Consider the following 18,276-nt stretch of genomic DNA (forward strand, 5'->3'; position numbering starts at 1 on the left):
CTAAAGCATCGCACTGAATATCACACGGCACATTCGAAAAGTAAACAACAGTCTCTGAAAGCCAAATATTCCCCAAAGCATTCATTAGTATTGTGGAGTGGCCCTCTGAAGATAACCACACCTGCCTAATCCTTTTCTATGTCTGGGCGTGTGTGAGGAGTGTAATCTCCTGTCATAAACCCTGCTTTAAGAGGCAGCAGTGATCCAGCATGACTAAAGCCAGGCTTTAGCACCCAGGCTCATATGAAGGTGACAGCACAATGCACCCCCCCCCCCCCCATCCTTACGTCAACTTTAGCTCCACAGTACTGAGTGAGTGAAGGTGAATGAGCTGCTGAATGAGCTGGTGAGATTGCCTTCTCTTGGCCAGTCTGATGAAAAGCACCTTGCATTCAAAAAGTGAAAAAACGGTCTTTATTTCTGATGAGCAATCAGTCTAAAGCTCCTTTCACTCTGCTGAGGTTACAGGTACCCACACTGTATACACGGCTATCTATGTCTGTCTGTCTATCTATCTATCCTATCTATCTATCCTATCTATCTATCTATCTATCTATCTATCTATCTGTCTGTCTATCCATCTATCTATCTATCTATCTATCTATCTGTCTATCTATTTGTCTATCTATCTATCATCTATCTATCTGTCTGTCTATCCATCTATCTATCTATCTGTCTATCTATCTATCTATCTATATGTCTGTCTGTCTGTCTGACTGTCTATCTATCTATCTATCTATCTATCTATCTATCTATCTATCTATCTATCTATCTATCTATCTATCCATCCATCCATCCATCCATCCATCCATCCATCTATCTCTCTGGCTGTCTGTCTGTCTGTCTGACTGTCTCTCTGTCTGACTATCTGTCTATCTATCTATCTATCTATCTATCTATCTGTCTGTCTGTCTGTCTGTCTGTCTGTCTGTCCATGTGTCTGTCTGTTTGTTTATCTATTATTTCTGTCCTATCCATTTATTTATCCGTATGTCCGTCTGTGTATATCCGTCTGTCTTATGCATCTGTTTTGTCTGTCTATATCTATCTATCAGATGATAATATTTTACATATGCCCTGGTTCTCTCAGGTGTATATGATGTAGAATGGGATTTAGAATGATAAATTGGTGACTCAAGACCTATTTTGGGAAACAAATAGCGTATTGATCTCTGAAAGCCTAACAGATGGTCCCCATGTGCTCTAAGGCTTATTAGACACGGTTAAACTGCTGTTGTCAGCGTTTCTGTTAACTGGGTGCCATTGCTATAACTTCTTGTAATTAGTGTCTTTAAACAAATCTGATGCAAGTCCGATGTGGAAGGCTGGCTGCCCGTTAATTACGAATACACTTTTGTACGACAGCAGATTTGTTTAGAAATTAGCAAATAAAATCTTAGTAGCTACCAGTTAAAAGTCTGGCTGATTGATTATATATATATATATATAGGTGTGATGTTCGTGAGATTTGGGCACCTTTTCATTTCTACTTCAATTCCTTTGGAAATTATGGAAGTGCAGTGGTTCGTTTGGTTCATTTGGTTTGTTTCAATTCATTACACTGAAATATGAAAATATGCCTGGATAAACTACTTCCCGTTTACATTTTTAAACCCACGGTAATTGTATGTTGAACATCTTTCCCCAGGAACTGTCTAAAATCGCCATGCCAGTCATCTTTAACGAGCCTCTGAGCTTCCTACAGCGACTGACTGAGTACATGGAGCACACATACCTCATTCACCAAGCCAACACATCCACAGACTCCATCCAGAGGATGAAGGTAAGAGTGCAGAGTAAATTACAGGCCATTTATTTCATACAGTAGCACTATACAGCTGTTCAATATACACTTACTGTCCACTTTACTAGAAACACCTTGTTTATCGTCTGAGAAAAGTGATATACTGAATTTACTTGATTCATAAACACCCTACATGTAGAAAATACACTATGTTTAAAAAAAAAAACAAATGTTTGTGGACACCCCTTTTAATAAATGCATTCAGAGACTTTTAGTTGCACTCTCTGGAGTACATAAACCTGAACCTAATAGAATCATGCCTAATGCCAGAGATGAGCTAGGGGGGTATAAAGCCCCCCACCCAGTATTGAGCTGTGGAGCCATGGAACTGTGTTCTTTAGAATGATGGGTGGTGCTGATCATCCAACATCCTGACCTCACTAATGCTCTTGTTGCTAAATGCAATCAAATCCTCACAGCAATGCTCCCCCAAACTCTAGTAGAAAGCCTTCTTCCCTAGACAGTAGAGACAGTTACTCCAACAGAAGCAGGATCAGCTCTTTTTTATTACCCTTGATTTCAGAAGAAACAGCGAATGAGCAGGTGTCCCAATATTTTTGTCCATATAATGTACAGTCATTAAAGCATAGCTGTTATAGCTGCTAACTGTATTAGTTCTAATCCTGATTTCAACAAACCTGAAACTGAGATAGTCCTCAAAAGCCCAAGGAACTGCAGGAGGTTTCTTAGATTACGGGAGGCTCTGCATCATGCTGAGTGGCCGATATCCAGGAGCGAGGTTGGGCACCCCCGGTCTGAACAAATACAAAGGGCAGTGTGATGTAACAACATACTAAAAGTGTGTGAAGTTTTTATGAGGCTTATGTAAGACATATTGCAGGCTCATCCATTAATCTGGGCCAGCATATCCTATGTATACAACAGTGGTGATGTTCCTAAAATCTGGGTGCCCACGAGCAATATCAGAGACTGCTGATCCTGGCGTAACAGTGACAAGGCCTAAGAAAATGATGGTCATAAAATATTCACAGGTGTGTTTCTGAAGCAGGCAGTGTCAGGTAATAGAAATGGTGCTGCAGGTAATGCAGGTCTGTGTGTGTGTGTGTGTGTTTACAGTGTGTGGCTGCATTCGCAGTGTCTGCTGTTGCCTCGCAGTGGGAGCGGACTGGCAAACCCTTCAATCCGCTGCTGGGTGAAACCTACGAGCTGATCAGGTCAGTGCTGGTCACGTGACGTGCTCACACTGGCTCTGGGAACTCATCCCAGACATGCTGTAGAGACACTGGCCTGTAATATAAACTGTCCATCGTCTAGTGTTTTTAACTATATAATATGTATATATGTATATAACTATATGTATAACCTCGACTAGACTAATGATAACATGGCATTTTCTTAAACCCGGTCAAACTACATTGCTGTTTAGAGACCCTGTAAATGCTTGTATATCCATAATAGTAATGGTATAGAAGAATTTGCACCCTTGGCCCCAACCTTGGTCAAACTTTTTTTTTGAGAAGTAGTAAACACAGTCTCTTTAATTAGCTAATTTAATGTACATACAATATTTTCAGCTAATCCAAATGCACAGTGAATAAACAGTTTAATCATAAATATGGCATGTGCAAAAGTTTGGGCACCATATAGTGTCAGAATATAGGATGTAGAAGTCTTTTATTTCTTGTATCTGGGTTGATCTTTCACTCCTCTCTGCAGGTGCCACTAGTGGATTCTTGAGAAGTTCAGAAACCAAACCAAACCAAACCCTGTAGTCTGTCAGCATAATCTTATCAGTGGAAGTTTTCAAAGACTAAAAAGCATTCTAGGACTAAAACTCAAGGAAAAGCTGTAGAAATATTTAGGTTATTAAGATGAACAACTATGCAAATTCAGGTCATGTCCATATCTAAACACAACAGCCTAGTCTCAAGAGAAATTAGTACATAAGTCTTAAAGACCATTTTAGGATCCGTACAGTGTGGACTTAATATAGATCCACCCTCGTACGTCTGCACCAATTACTGACCCAACCCACACACACAGAAATCAATTGATCAGAACACAGACTGTTACAAAGCAACCAGTGAAATTTTATTACCTGATCCTAAACTTAACCTACACCTCAATTTAAATCTAAACTTAAACTAATCTAGATATAACCTAAACTACACCTTGACCTAATTCTAACCTACACCTAAACCTAAACTTAACCTACACCTCAATTTAAATCTAAACTTAACCTAACCTAGACTTAACCTAACCTACACCTTAACCTAATTCTATCCTTAACCTAACCTAGACATAACCTAACCTACACCTCAACCTAAACGTAATCTACTACACCTGAACCTAATTCTAACCTTAACCCAAACTTAACCTAACCTACACCTCAACCTAAACATAATCTACTACACCTAAACCTAATTCTAACCATAACTTAACCTAGACATAACCTAACCTACACCTCAACCTAAACGTAATCTACTACACCTAAACCTAATTCTAACCATAACCTAATCTAGACATAACCTAACCTACACCTCAACCTAAACGTAATCTACTACACCTAAACCAAATTCTAACTATAACCTGACCTACACCTCTACTTTCACCTAAACATAACCTACTTCACCTAAACATGATTCTAACCTTAACCTAAATGTAACCTAACCTACACCTCAGCCTAAATCTAAACATAACCCACTATACCTAAACCTAAACTTAAACTTAACCTAACCTAAACTTAACTTAATCTACTACACATACATCTGATTCTAACCTAAACTTAACCTACTACACCTAAACCTTGAGTTTCTGTCCTTTAATCCCTTGTTTAGAAGCTCCACAACGGAAAGGAGCAGAAAGCTGGGGCGCCGCTGTTTTCTCAGTTCTTCTTCAGTATTCAGTGTATTTGTCTAAACAGCGCCACCAGCGGATAATAGCTGCTTGGACGAATTGCAGAGTACTATGGTCTCCTTACTGACTTGTGTTTAGTAGAGTCTAGGGCTTAGAGGTATCTTTGAACTATTAGTCTATTTAGACTAGCTGAGGTTTTTCTTGAGTAAATAGCAAAGCACTTCTGTAAGTCGCTCTGGATAAGAGCGTTTGCTAAATGCCTTAAATGTAAATGTAAATGCTTGCAAATCCTAATATATGCACAGGAGCTCTTTGTAAGTTGTGCAAATATTACTATTTTTTTGAGGGTACACTCAAAAGAGTATACAAATATGTATATCTTGATGACCATAAAGCCTAAACAGTTGGCAGAACCCTAAAAATGGCAGGGTAAATAATGATGTTGTGAGGGGGGATCTCTGTTGTAATTCACTGTTCAAAGAGTTTTAAAATCCCCAAATTAAAACCTCATCAAATCCATGCAATTCCTTAGATGAATTCTATGTTTACCATTCAAAACAGCAAAATTAATTTCCACTGATCCATTAATCATGAAAAGCTCTCACAGGATAAAGGGAAGCTGGCCTAGTGTAAAAAGAAGGCAGCAGACTGAGCGAACTGTTTTCCTAGGACAGTGCTAAATTGCTAATGATGTGACTGATGATGTAATTGGGAGTAATTTCCTAACAGCATCATTCCTGCCATTTTTTTTTTTAAAGAGTTATCCTGAAGTGAACTTACAGCTGCTATCTGTAGACCTTACAGTATCCCCTTACACCCTCTATCTGCCATCAGAGAGGACCTCGGCTTCAGGTGGGTTTCTGAGCAGGTGAGCCACCACCCTCCCGTCAGCGCGTTCCATGCAGAAGGCCTGAAGGATGACTTCCTGTTTCACGGCTCCATTTACCCTAAACTCAAGTTCTGGGGGAAGAGTGTGGAGGCGGAGCCTCGTGGCATCATCACTCTGGAACTGCCCAAGTGAGTGCAGCTGGCTTTTTGTCTACGCTTGGATTACATGCAGTCCTGCCAAGGGAAGCGCAGCTAAGAATGCACAGTTAGAGACGCAGCGGGATGGGAATTCAGGACCAATGCTGAAATCTGTTCTATGTACATATCTGCCAATCACATATATGCAGATTCATAATCATTTATAACATGTAGAATTTGGGATTAAATATACACCAAGTTTCCCCCACGTTTCCAGTATTGTGTCTCATTCCTCAGTCTGCATTCCTGGTACCTATTCCTAGTCCCCATCAGATCACACGTGAACCAATGTATACTGGCCCAGTGATCACCTACTGAGAACGATGGATCTGATCTCCATACATACATAAAATGTAAATATAAAATCATGAAATTAAATAGAAAATAATTTAATTAAATGCAAAGTGAGGTCCTGAAGTTGGTACAGCAACATTGGGCAAACAGTCAACCACACATACAGTGCTTTCTTCATATTCAGCCCTTTCAGTATCCATCAACATATTACATATATAACATATAACAATTGATTTTGGCTTGAACTTATGATTTTAGGGAGAACATTAGGTTCTGTACATTTTATGGAGGTTCTCCAGAGAACCTTTTTTTCTACCATTATATTTATCAGCCCTTTTTCTGATATTATTTTTGGTTTGCTGAAAAGCTGATTAATTCAGTTGGACTCTGGCTCTAGCTGTTGTGATCATGTGATAACGTATACTATGTTTTTCACTGGAGCTACAAGGCTATTTTAACTAGCAATTATTTAAGGATATAGACTAATGAAGTCTATAAGCCCTATCTGCTCATTGCTATCTTGCACCCCGCCAACAGTCTATTTTCAAGCATTACGCCTGCATTGTTTAAATAGCAATGCTGCTTGCGAATATATCTACGCCGATGGGCGGTGGTGGTGGTCTCGAAATGAAGTGTGTTCAGGTTTCTGGTGTATTGTTGTGTATCTTGACATCAGAAAACACAGGAGCTCCACTGTCTGAAAACTACCTAGGCAGACGTCAACAGTTGCACGTACATTGCTATCTTGGCAGTGAATTGTCAACACAGGCGCGTGCCCATCACACCCAACTGCACCATTAAAATAGCAATCCATCAAAGTCAGACTGCACCTGGTTCTTAAAGGGAACGGCGAGCGACACGCTGATTGGTTTATTTAATGTTGCGCCCAAAACACACCTATAATTAATTAAAAGACTCAGTACATTCCTTTTGCACATTTCGAGCCGAGCAAGGTGAACTTTTCCCGCTGTTAGACCTTAAGGCTGAGACACTCCTGAGATCTGCAGTACGAGTGGGTGGGGTTAAACACAAAGGCCTTAGGGCTGAGACACTCCTGAGATCTGCAGTATGAGTGGGTGGGGCTAAACACAAGGGTCTTCGGGCTGAGGCACTCCTGAGATCTGCAGTATGAGTGGGTGGGGCTAAACACAAAGGTCTTCGGGCTGAGGCACTCCTATGATCTTCAGTATGAGTGGGTGGGGCTAAACACAAGGGCCTTAGGGCTGAGACACTCCTGAGATCTGCAGTATGAGTGGGTGGGGCTAAACACAAAGGCCTTGGGGCTGAGACACTCCTGAGATCTGCAGTATGAGTGGGTGGGGCTAAACACAAAGTCCTTAGGGCTGAGACACTCCTGAGATCTGCAGTATGAGTGGGTGGGGCTAAACACAAAGGCCTTGGGGCTGAGACACTCCTGAGATCTGCAGTATGAGTGGGTGGGGCTGAGACACTCCTGAGAACTGCAGTATGAGTGGGTGGGCCTTGGGGCTGAGACACTCCTGAGAACTGCAGTACGAGTGGGTGGGGCTAAACACAAAGGCCTTGGGGCTGAGACACTCCAGAGATCTGCAGTACGAGTGGGTGGGGCTAAACACAAAGGCCTTGGGGCTGAGACACTCCAGAGATCTGCAGTACGAGTGGGTGGGGCTAAACACAAAGGCCTTGGGGCTGAGACACTCCTGAGATCTGCAGTATGAGTGGGTGGAGCTAAACACAAGGGCCTTGGGGCTGAGACACTCCTGAGATCTGCAGTATGAGTGGGTGGAGCTAAACACAAAGGCCTTGGGGCTGAGACACTCCTGAGATCTGCAGTATGAGTGGGTGGAGCTAAACACAAGGGCCTTGGGGCTGAGACACTCCTGAGATCTGCAGTATGAGTGGGTGGGGCTAAACACAAGGGCCTTGGGGCTGAGACACTCCTGAGATCTGCAGTATGAGTGGGTGGGGCTAAACACAAGGGCCTTAGGGCTGAGACACTCCTGAGATCTGCAGTATGAGTGGGTGGGGCTAAACACAAGGGCCTTGGGGCTGAGACACTTGCATGTATTAAACTGTTGTGTTAAATCTGTTAAACTGATCAGTTCTTTTACCCCCAGACACAACGAGGCATACACTTGGACCAACCCCACCTGCTGTGTCCATAACATCATAGTGGGTCAGCTGTGGATCGAGCAGTATGGCAACGTGGAAGTGATTAACCATAAGTAAGGGGCAAGTAAGATCACACGACCTCACTGACCTGACTGAACAGATCCTCCATTAGAAAAGAGGAATTCACACCTCACACCTTCACAACAGCTACGTTCAGGACATGTGGGGGGACATAGCTGTTTCTTCTGCTGCCTCTGGCTGATTAATCGCCTCCCTGCTGTTTACAGAGCATTTTTAGGAACTTGTCAGAATTGAGCTAGAGGAGGTTTTCTCACAGTGATATCAGAGATATACAGCCACCTGCAATGACTCAACGGCTCATTTTCTCAACAGAACTGGAGAAAGGTGCACTCTGACATTCAAGTCGTGTGGCATTTTCGGCAAGGAGTTACACAAAGTGGAGGGTTACATACTTGATAAAAGGTAACTACAATATTATTATTATTTATTTTATTTGAATCGAAATGGATTCTGAGTTTTAGCACTTAGATACCACCTGTGCTGATAGCTTTTGTCAGTATTTGACAGATAATTGTGCCATGAGGGCAATAAGGCTACGCTCAGACTGCCAGCCCAAATCAGATTTTTGGCATATCGTCGTTGTTCAGTGAAAAACATGTATCTCCAAAATGGTGATTTATAGAATAGTGCAAAAATAGTGCATTTCCATTGGTCCATTCTACTAGAAATATTGACACAGTGTTCAGAACAGCTACAAAGATGGGGATACATGGTTTTCATCATATAGCAAATTAGTATTGTCGGACAAAACACTTGTTTTAGCAAAATGCTACGACGAGTATATGTGAAAATATTATTTTATATGTAATAATTGAATAATATTTAATAATAATAAAATGTAATAATATTAAATTATTATTTTTAGTTTCAAAAAATGTGATTTTAGATATTATATAATATATATAACCAAAATAAAGGCTATATATAACATTTATTAAAGCGTAATCTAACTAGCACCCCCTAAACGCTTGTTGACGCTTGTTGGTTTACGCTTGTTGTCATGTAGGTGTCATGTAGCTATGAATGCTGCCCTTAAAGTGCCACTAAATAAAATGATGGATTTTTATGTCCCCCCTTACAATGCTGTTACAAAGCATTGTTACTTACCAAAGGATCATAGCTAAGGCCAGCATTTTATGAAAGATTATGCTGCATCACTTAGTAGGAAGGCATTTCCCATGGACTTGGTGCACTCTTAGAATTTCTTCATGAGTGTTATGAATGGTGTAAATGTCAATATTCCTCTTTAGTTTACAGTCCCAAATGGATTATATCATGAAGAGCTCTGTGTCATCTTGTGAATACTGACATAAGCTGTTCATAAAATCCCAAGCATTGCTTTCTAAATATGTTAGTCAGTGCTGATCCATGAGTCATGAGTCCCGGTGTAGGTAGCCTATAAATAAAGTGCTGCTGAGATTGTGCGACTTTTTTGTATGTAGTTTTGAGTGTGGTCTAGAACAGGGGCTGCAGGTTGGGTGTTCTGCTCTGTATGTTTTACAGTAAAGCACTTGGTTATTCAAAGTGAGACCCTACATGTATAGGGTAAACAATAAATATGCAAATGATTAAATTTGTTTATTTATCTGAAAAAAATAGACTTGTGATGGTAGAATTGCAATTATTAAAAGTAAACTACTGTGTTCTGTTGTTCTGAAATGTAAATAATTGTTATAAATGTTTTTATTATTTTATATTAATAATTTATCATTATTTTATATTATTCAATATATGTATATATAAAATACATTAAATATAATATACTATATTTCATGGTTATAAACTTCAGAATAAGGTCAGGGATTAACATTTAAAGTCTAAAAGAAATGCAAATATTCTAGATAATGTTCTAGATCATTGGTTCTGACTGTAGAAAGCTGTTTTTAAGCTAAAATTCAGCTACATTTTCTAAAGAATGAGCAAAATGGGCCATACACACAAAATGTCAACTTCACCCACACTCTGGCACAGCCTCGCTATGTCATATACCACTGTACATTTCTAACTAGAATATCCTGATATGGCTATTTCCTTTATAATAAAGACTTCATTCCCACAATTGATCCCTGTTTTAGCAGATCTCATCAGGTATGCAGTTTCACATTCTTTGTATAGATTAATAAAGGTAATTCCAAGGGTTCTTCAAGCCATGCCATAGAGAAACCACTTTTAGTTCTTTAAAGAACCACATTTAGAACTGTTAGAAGGTCTAAATAAGGTAAAGGCCCTTCACACACATGGTTGTTTATGGAACCAAAAGTGGTTCTTCTATGGCATTGCTTGAAGAAAACCTTTGGAATGGCCATTATTAATCAATAAATACATTACCTGGGGAGACCTATGATTATTTGTGGGAATGAGGTCCTTATTACAAAGGAAATAGCCATATTTGGAAATTCTAGTTAGAACATTACAGTGATACATGACATAGCAAGGCAGTGCCGGAGTGTGGGCGGAGTTGACATTTTGTACAGTATAAGTACAGCTTAAGACCAGACCTGAAGAGTGATTGACAGGCCCAGAATTTGCCTTAACCCCTCAACGGAGAAAGGCTTATTACTCAGTAACTGCAGAGACGTCTGTACAAACTGGTGGGGCTATTCTTTAGTAATAGAGGTTTGTAATAACACTTCCGGCCCGCCGGTGGTCCGCAGACTGTTTAAGGGTTTTAAGTGATAACTGAATGTTGACTCAGTCAGTAAATGACATTACAGCTTTGACTTGTGTGTGTTTGTGTTAAAGGCCTGCATCAGCCAAAACTGCTAATTGTGCTTGAACGCTAAATCATGCTAACTGATCCCAAGTAGCTTTCAGAAATTCAGCCTGCTCAGCACTCCTGACTGAAGCATGTCTTTAAGAGCTGCCAGCAGGCGCATTTACCCTTTGGCAGGAAAGCTGACTGAATTGGACGGCTGCAAATTACATTTCCATTTGACGTGAATCAGCGCTTTCTGAGTTTGGTCTCTGTGATACAACACGCTGTCATGTTTCTGCAGCAAAAAGAAGATCTGCGCCATCTACGGCAAGTGGACGGAGTGCCTGTACACTGTGGATCCAGCTACGTTTGACCTTCACAAGAAAGCGGATAAGAAACCTGCTGAGGAGAAGAAAGGTAGCAAGCAGGTAAGTGGCTGGGGAGCATGTGGTGGCCCGTATGTGACCTGTCTGAGTTAGAGATTATAGTAGAGATGCCTCTGAGTCACCTATAGGCCTTAAAATAAGAATTTATTGGGTGACTCACAGCATTTTTATATATGGCAACTTTTATCAGAATACACCCAAGAAGACCCAACTTTAGGTCATATTATATTGGTCCTGTTTAACCTAAAGAAGATCCTATACTGCATCCTATATAACAATGCTTCCTTGAGTTATATAGGACATGGGTATATAGGAATATATAGGAAGTATCGGCTTAAACCCGCTGGTCCTGGACATTTAAGGGGTCAATAACCATTAATAACCAAGATCTAATCGGGGGGCAGAATTGCAAAATGGCATAACAACAGTTGGGTATATCAGTACTACTTAGGTCAAGACTGAAGGTTACCAGGGAAAGCTTAGACGCAGACCAGGACTTCTGGGATAGTGTGCTTGATAGATGAATCTTGATGCTTGCCCTGATGCTCTTGTTCTTTGACATCAAGGGTGTGTTTAGTCTATTTATGATGGTGGATGCTGTACGTTGACATCAACTGAGGCAAGAGATACCTGTAGGTCCCGTGATGAGCAGGTTTCTTTGGTCATCATGAGGTCTGCTGTTGGGCTGAACCTTCTTGGACAGCCTGATCTGGCCATGTTGGCAGTAGTTTTACAAAGTTTTGTTAAAAAAATTAAAACTAAACTGGAGTTAAACCATAAAAGCTGAAGGTTCTGATTCATGGCTGGTGTTTGTGCTCATAGAATCATCTCCTGACACCCACCAACGTTTTTTACAGGCCTTTTCTTGACCTTTCAGAAGGGGCACTGTCAGGGATTTTTTCCGCCTTCATGAAAAGATATTACACTGGGCCCAATAACTCTGTTATTAAGACCGGATTATTCAATTAATACATGTTTTGGGGCCCCCGTCAGTTCCAGACCCTTTGTGTTAGCCTAGGTTTCCCCCAACACGTCACTCTTGCCTGATAGTGTGCTAAGCTCTAGGCAAGAAGGGCCCTTCCAGAGTACTGAAAAGTGGTCATTGACTTGTAAAATTAGTGGAACCCTTTGGTGCTTTATAGAACCACCTACAGGAGGTTTCCAATCAATCCGGAGAACCTTTCAACCAAGCAAAGAACCATTTAAGTATCTGAATGTTTAATTATAATGGCAATAGTAGCTTTTGCCCACCATACACCATTGCCCCGTGTTTAATGTTAATAATGGTCATAGAAAATGAGGCACCAATTAGCTCCTGTTGTTTCCCCTTCAGAGCAGTGTGGATGAGGAGCCCGAGGAGATGCCCCCTCCGGAGGCCGAGACTGTGCAGGTCATTCCAGGCAGCGAACTCATCTGGAGGATATCCCCCAGACCCGATAACTCAGCTCAGGTAAGAACTACTGTAGGGAAAAGAAGTGTTCCACCGCCAAGATATGAGCTTTTGCTACAACAGCCACCCTTTTATTTCCGCTCACCTGCAGTACTACGCCTTCTCCACGTTTGCCATGCAACTGAATGAGCTGGAAGAAGACATGAAGGAGAGTCTGCCGACCACAGACTGCCGTCTGCGGCCTGACATTCGCGCCCTGGAGAACGGAGACATAGGTACGACTGCAGCATCTACGTATCCCTACATAATTAAGCCTGTGTGTGTGGTACGCTATTTGGACGAAAGTATTGGGACATCTGCTCAGTCATTGTTTCTTCCGATATCAAGAGTATAAAAAAAAAAAAGAGTTTATTGTGATTTGGTTGGAGTAACTATCTCTACTGTCCACGGACAAAGGCTTTCTACAAGGTTTTGGAGGAGCATTGTTGTGAGGATTTGATTGCATTCAGCGACAAAAGCGTTAGTGAGGTCGGGATGTTGGATGATTACCATGTCACCTCACCTCGGGGGGGCTTTATAACCCCCCACTCTAGCCCATGCCTGGCATTAGGCCTGGCATGGTGCCAATCTGCTCCAGAGAGTCTTATTCTGTTGGCAGTACTTCTTTACCCTCACATCTGTGTCAGCAATGGGTGCAGCTTAAAGTAGATAAATGTGTTCATTAGAAGGGGTGTCCACAAACATTTGGAACATTTCACACAAACCAAACTCATTTGAAATGCTTTAATTATGTGGATATTTGTTGGAAAGCTGTTAGACTTTCCCTTTAATGAACTCACAGTGGTCCGAATAGAAGTGTGTCAGCTCTGAGTTAGGAATGTCTGATGGAGTTTAGGCTCAACACACTGTTCCCTCTCAGATTCGGCCAGTGCTGAGAAGAAGAGACTGGAGGAGAAACAAAGACTGGCACGAAAGAACCGATCCAAATCCAGCGAGGACTGGAAGACGAGGTGAGTTTTTCTACTTTTCCGATTTCATCTCCTCCCTCTCTGTCTCCTTCGATAGACTGAGCTACTGTCTAGCTGTCACGCATATGTTGAAGTGCTGTATATTACCATCACCCCGTATTACACCTGTGTAAGCTGATCACTGGCCTAAGCCATGTGTCATTCAATTAAGCCTGTAACAGCACTGTAACAGCAGTTCCCGACACGCAGGGAGTCCAGCCTTTTCATACATGCTCACAGATTGCAGTCAAGATTATCCTGTTTAAATGGACCATATCATTTTGAAACGTACCACTCATTGCCATACAGTCCATACATCAACACACAAAAACCTTGTATCTCCATGTCTACCGATTGCACTTTTTGACATAAAGTCAATCTGCCTGTTGTTCCTTACATTGTGTCCACATTTCCTGATGAATGAACCAATAGAAATGCTCCAAATTTAAGTTTATCACACAAAAACACTTACATTTACATTCAGTATAACCTCCTAATCATCTTACAACCGTTTAGCGTTTTTTTATTATGATTTATTTATAATTTCACTCTTTTATAATTGAATCTTCTACCCAATTACCCAATCCCCCTTCATGTCAACCCGTCTCCTATCACTAGCAATAAACCCGACACTAGGTGAAGATTAGCTCATGCTTCCTCTGACACTTTTCGACTGCCGATGCAGCATTGCTAGGTAGCCTGCGTGGCTCCCCAGCTCCGATAGTACAGCTAGCAGACGCCTGTGCTGACCAACATCACACTAGAAGTGATGTGGGGAGGAAGGGCCATCAACCCACCTCGAGAGAGCAAGGCCAGTTGTGCTCCCTCTGTCTCCGGCTGCTGATGGCAAGCAGCATGACCCAGGATTAGAACCGATCCAACGATCCTCGGATTATAGTGCCACCAGTTATGAGGAGTGTTTAAGCCCGAACACCTAATCATACACATACTACCACATTACCTTTATGGCATTTAGCTGGCACTCTTATCCACAGCGACTTACAAGGTTACACGTATTACAGAGGTTGGCCAGTGTAGTGTTAGGAGTCTTGCCCAAGGACTCTTATTAGTATAGCACAGCACAGTCACCCAGAACGGGAGTCAAACTCCACTCACCCACTTGGCCCATTGGCAAGTAGTGGTGTTAGCCGCTGTGTGTGTCTGGAGCAGTGGGCAGAGGGGGTTAAGGGCCTTGCTAAAGGCCGAACAGCCCAGGTATCGAACCCACAACCATGCCATTAATAGCCCTGTGAAATGCCTTCCTCTGTGCTTCATGGATCCACTGATTCAAATTCATCATTAATATGCCCACCTTCTCTTTCCTGCTGCGTCAAAAAAAGAAACCCATACATCGGCCCCAGGTTCGAGTTCCTCTGCATCCCTCTGTATCTGTTTGCTGTGTTGTGTGTTTGTGTTTCTGTGTTTTTCAGGCTCTAAATCAGGCTAATCAAACTCAAAATGACTCCACATACTCTCAGTTTCTCACAGTTTCAGTATTAAAGCCTCTAATCAGTCCCAGCCAGCTGCATGGTTTTTCATTGCTGAGTCCATCAGTGATGGTTGATTGGTTGGTTGCTTGGTCTCTCAGCACTGGAGTTTGAGAACTGTGCTCTAAACACATATGTTTGATAGTCTTTGATTTGATGATTGGGGAGAGCTATTGGGAGTGGAAATAGGGATATGGAGTGATTGCATGCCAGTGTGCTTCCTGTGTGCATTTGCTCCCCCTACTGGACCTACTGGAGACCTGCAACAGTAGATGTCAGCCACATCCAGGATATCAGAGATTTGAGAGCCACACTGCTTTAACATTTGTTTTAGGACATGAAGTTTTAAGCATTGGCTATTAACTCTTATGGCTACAGGCCGTTGTAGGCATAGTCAATATGGCAGATATATAATATTAAGCTAGAACCACAAGCCTTTATTCATACTAATAACTAATAAGCAGCATATCAACTACTTGGATAACATAGCAACCACTTAGGAGCACCTTAGCAACTAAATTACATTTCTTGGCAAACACCAACCTGGAAGGCTAGGTGCCTTCCAGGTTGGCATGGGCTCTAAGAGAGTTTGTACACGTGTTGTTACTGGGACCCAGTTTGGCTTCCCAAATGAGCCCCATCATTACAGCCCATCCTAATCTCACAGAGGTCTCAATTTAGGCCCCATGTGTGGTGTACAACCCATGCTGGGCCCATGCCTAACCTCTCTCTGGTAGGAAACCACATGAGAACCTTTATGAAACCTTTGGACTTTTTTGGTTCCCGGTTGCTCTACCCATACAGGCCGCACATGGGCATGTTATCAAGCAGCTCCTTAGCTCCTGACCACCTAAATTGTCTTAACAACCACTTGGCAGCACCTTAGCATCCACCTACAGTATTCATAGCTAGCTGCTTGACATTTGTATTGTTTAAATGACCGAATAACACAAAGAGCACAGCCCTCAGCCCCCCAACAGTCCACATTTCACTCCCAATGTGTCGAGAGTTAGGATTGACTAAAAATGTGGCTTCAGGTTTGAGAACCACTGGCTTGGACACTCTTCTGATTTTAAGAGCTCTTCAGTTTTTATCTGCCTGTGAGTGGACAATCAGAGACATAGAGGTGACCAGAGAATATCTGAACGACTCTAACACTGGCTTTATGTGTTATCTTTAACTCAAGGTGGTTCAATCAAGGATCCAACCCACACAACGGAGGACAGGACTGGCTCTACTCCGGAGGCTACTGGAACAGGAACTACTCGCAACTACCTGACATTTACTAACTTCAACCTTCGCCACTACGAAACCACACATAATCCACTCCTGTGCATAACAATTCTTAGCCTGTTCGGCCAGAGCTGGCTCTAGTTAACTTGCATGTTCAACAAGAAGCAGTCCACTCGGAGCAGGACTGGTAAAGAGAGGGCATACATGTTCACATGACCATTATCTTCAGAGCAGAGTGTGCAACAGGCCACAGCCATGAGGGCTGCTGTTCCACAGTCTCAGTTAACCAAATCTGGTTTTGTACCTACCACCTTCATACAGTTGGCTCAGGTGGGAGATGGTGGCCGTTATTCTTGAATATGCCGTGTGTGAGGTGACGTTTGTGTGTCCAGAGACTTGCATTTCAACTTCAGAGAATGATTTCTATACAAATCATAGAGTTCTATACATATTACAGTAGGTGTAGCAAACAACTGTGTAAATAGTAAGGATGTAGATGGTTGACAATGTCTAGACTTCCATTCATTGAATAAAATAATCGTAGTCTTCTTTAAGTGGTAAACAAAGCAACTCATAATCCTAGTAGCAGACTGAAGTTGAGCTAAATTAGATTTTACAACAGTAATGGTGTAAATGCTAGTTCTAGATCTAGGCTAAACTTAATGCTGGGCTATAAAAAGGAATGAATCTCTGCCTTATTCAGTCTTTAGCCCAGAAGTAGGTTTAAACAGAGAGGCCCAAATGTGTAGGTAAACCACAGTTCATGATTTGGTAGCTATAACATGTAAAAGTAGAAGTTATTTCTAATATATAATACACTGTAGAACTTTGATGGTGAGTATTGAGAAGGTTTAGGAGTTGACCGAAGAATGTGTGTAGCCTAAAGATCAACCAGTCATACACTTTTCAGGCTTTGGATTGTGGTGGGTTGTTAATTCAGGGTGAAAATAGGCCAGTAATCTATATTACAGTTATGTCTATGTCCAATGTTATTAAAAATATGGCAAAATGGTCAGTTCTTTGGGTCAGGTTTTCCACTCTGAAGCATCTAGACGAACACTATCAATATTATACAGGTCTGTGGATCCTGTTTATCATAAAATTCCCATTTGTTTTTACTTTCAAGGACCCCCCCCCCCCACGCCACGCCCACTAATACACTTTAAACTGAAAGCACAAGACGATTTAACTATGCAAAAACAAAAGTCAGCAGTGTGCACGGTACGCTGTTCACTGCCCTTTTACTCAGTGCATTTAGTTACTCTTTTAATCAGCTCTGACTGCTGGATTCTGGGAAATTTAATTCGCTTTGAAATTAGCAGTGATTTCTTTCACTATATTAATATATTTATATTAAAAGTTAATATAATAAGTGAGAAAATAAATATGGTTGCAGAGGATTGATTGGGTTCCTACCAAAAATGCAGTACCTCATCTCAGTACCTCTCTCCTGAAGGGTTCTTTAGGGTATGTTTGGCTACAGGAACCTGTATAGTGTACACCAGGTAGCATTCCAGCCCTGTAAAGTGCACGTTTTTAACTGTACTGTAAAATCTTTGTGAATATAACAGAGCAGAAATCAGCTGTTTGTATTGTTGCTAAATAAAGGCTTTCTCTTCCCTACAGTGCTCGCCGTTTCGTCTCATTGCAGTACAATTTCAGCATTAACTTGGCATGCTTATTGGACACAGCAGTCTGCTTATAACTGAGTATCTCCAGCTGCTGCTGTCAAGACATACTTGACAACATGCTTCTGTCCAAAAATTTAACACTCTTCGGTCCAAAGAGTTCTTCTGTAATTTTGCTCAAGAGCTACAAAGCTATCTTACACCCTGCGCAATGTGCTCTGCCATGCTAATTGCTATCTTACACCCCACCAACAGGCTATTTTCATAGCTTCCATCTGCAGCGGTGCAATAGTGGTCTCGAAATGAGGGGTGTATAGGTACATTTCTGGAGTATTGC

At 41.6% G+C, this 18,276-nt stretch overlaps 1 protein-coding gene across 3 annotated transcripts in view; it reads left to right on the forward strand.

The window, feature by feature from the left end:
- LOC140561966 (oxysterol-binding protein-related protein 1) overlaps positions 1-17,936 on the forward strand; it is a 46,527-nt gene extending 28,591 nt beyond the window's left edge. For all 3 annotated transcript variants that reach the window (XM_072687268.1, XM_072687269.1, XM_072687270.1), the window contains 10 exons: positions 1,649-1,783; positions 2,882-2,979; positions 5,456-5,638; positions 8,038-8,145; positions 8,426-8,515; positions 11,110-11,236; positions 12,528-12,644; positions 12,736-12,859; positions 13,504-13,594; positions 16,265-17,936. In XM_072687268.1, coding sequence (XP_072543369.1) covers positions 1,649-1,783; positions 2,882-2,979; positions 5,456-5,638; positions 8,038-8,145; positions 8,426-8,515; positions 11,110-11,236; positions 12,528-12,644; positions 12,736-12,859; positions 13,504-13,594; positions 16,265-16,367 — 1,176 coding nt within the window. In that variant the 3' untranslated portion in view covers positions 16,368-17,936. The remainder of the gene's footprint in view (positions 1-1,648; positions 1,784-2,881; positions 2,980-5,455; positions 5,639-8,037; positions 8,146-8,425; positions 8,516-11,109; positions 11,237-12,527; positions 12,645-12,735; positions 12,860-13,503; positions 13,595-16,264) is intronic.
- Positions 17,937-18,276: the final 340 nt, after the last annotated feature.

This window comes from Salminus brasiliensis, chromosome 9, assembly GCF_030463535.1.
Source record: "Salminus brasiliensis chromosome 9, fSalBra1.hap2, whole genome shotgun sequence".
NCBI classification, from domain to species: domain Eukaryota; kingdom Metazoa; phylum Chordata; class Actinopteri; order Characiformes; family Bryconidae; genus Salminus; species Salminus brasiliensis.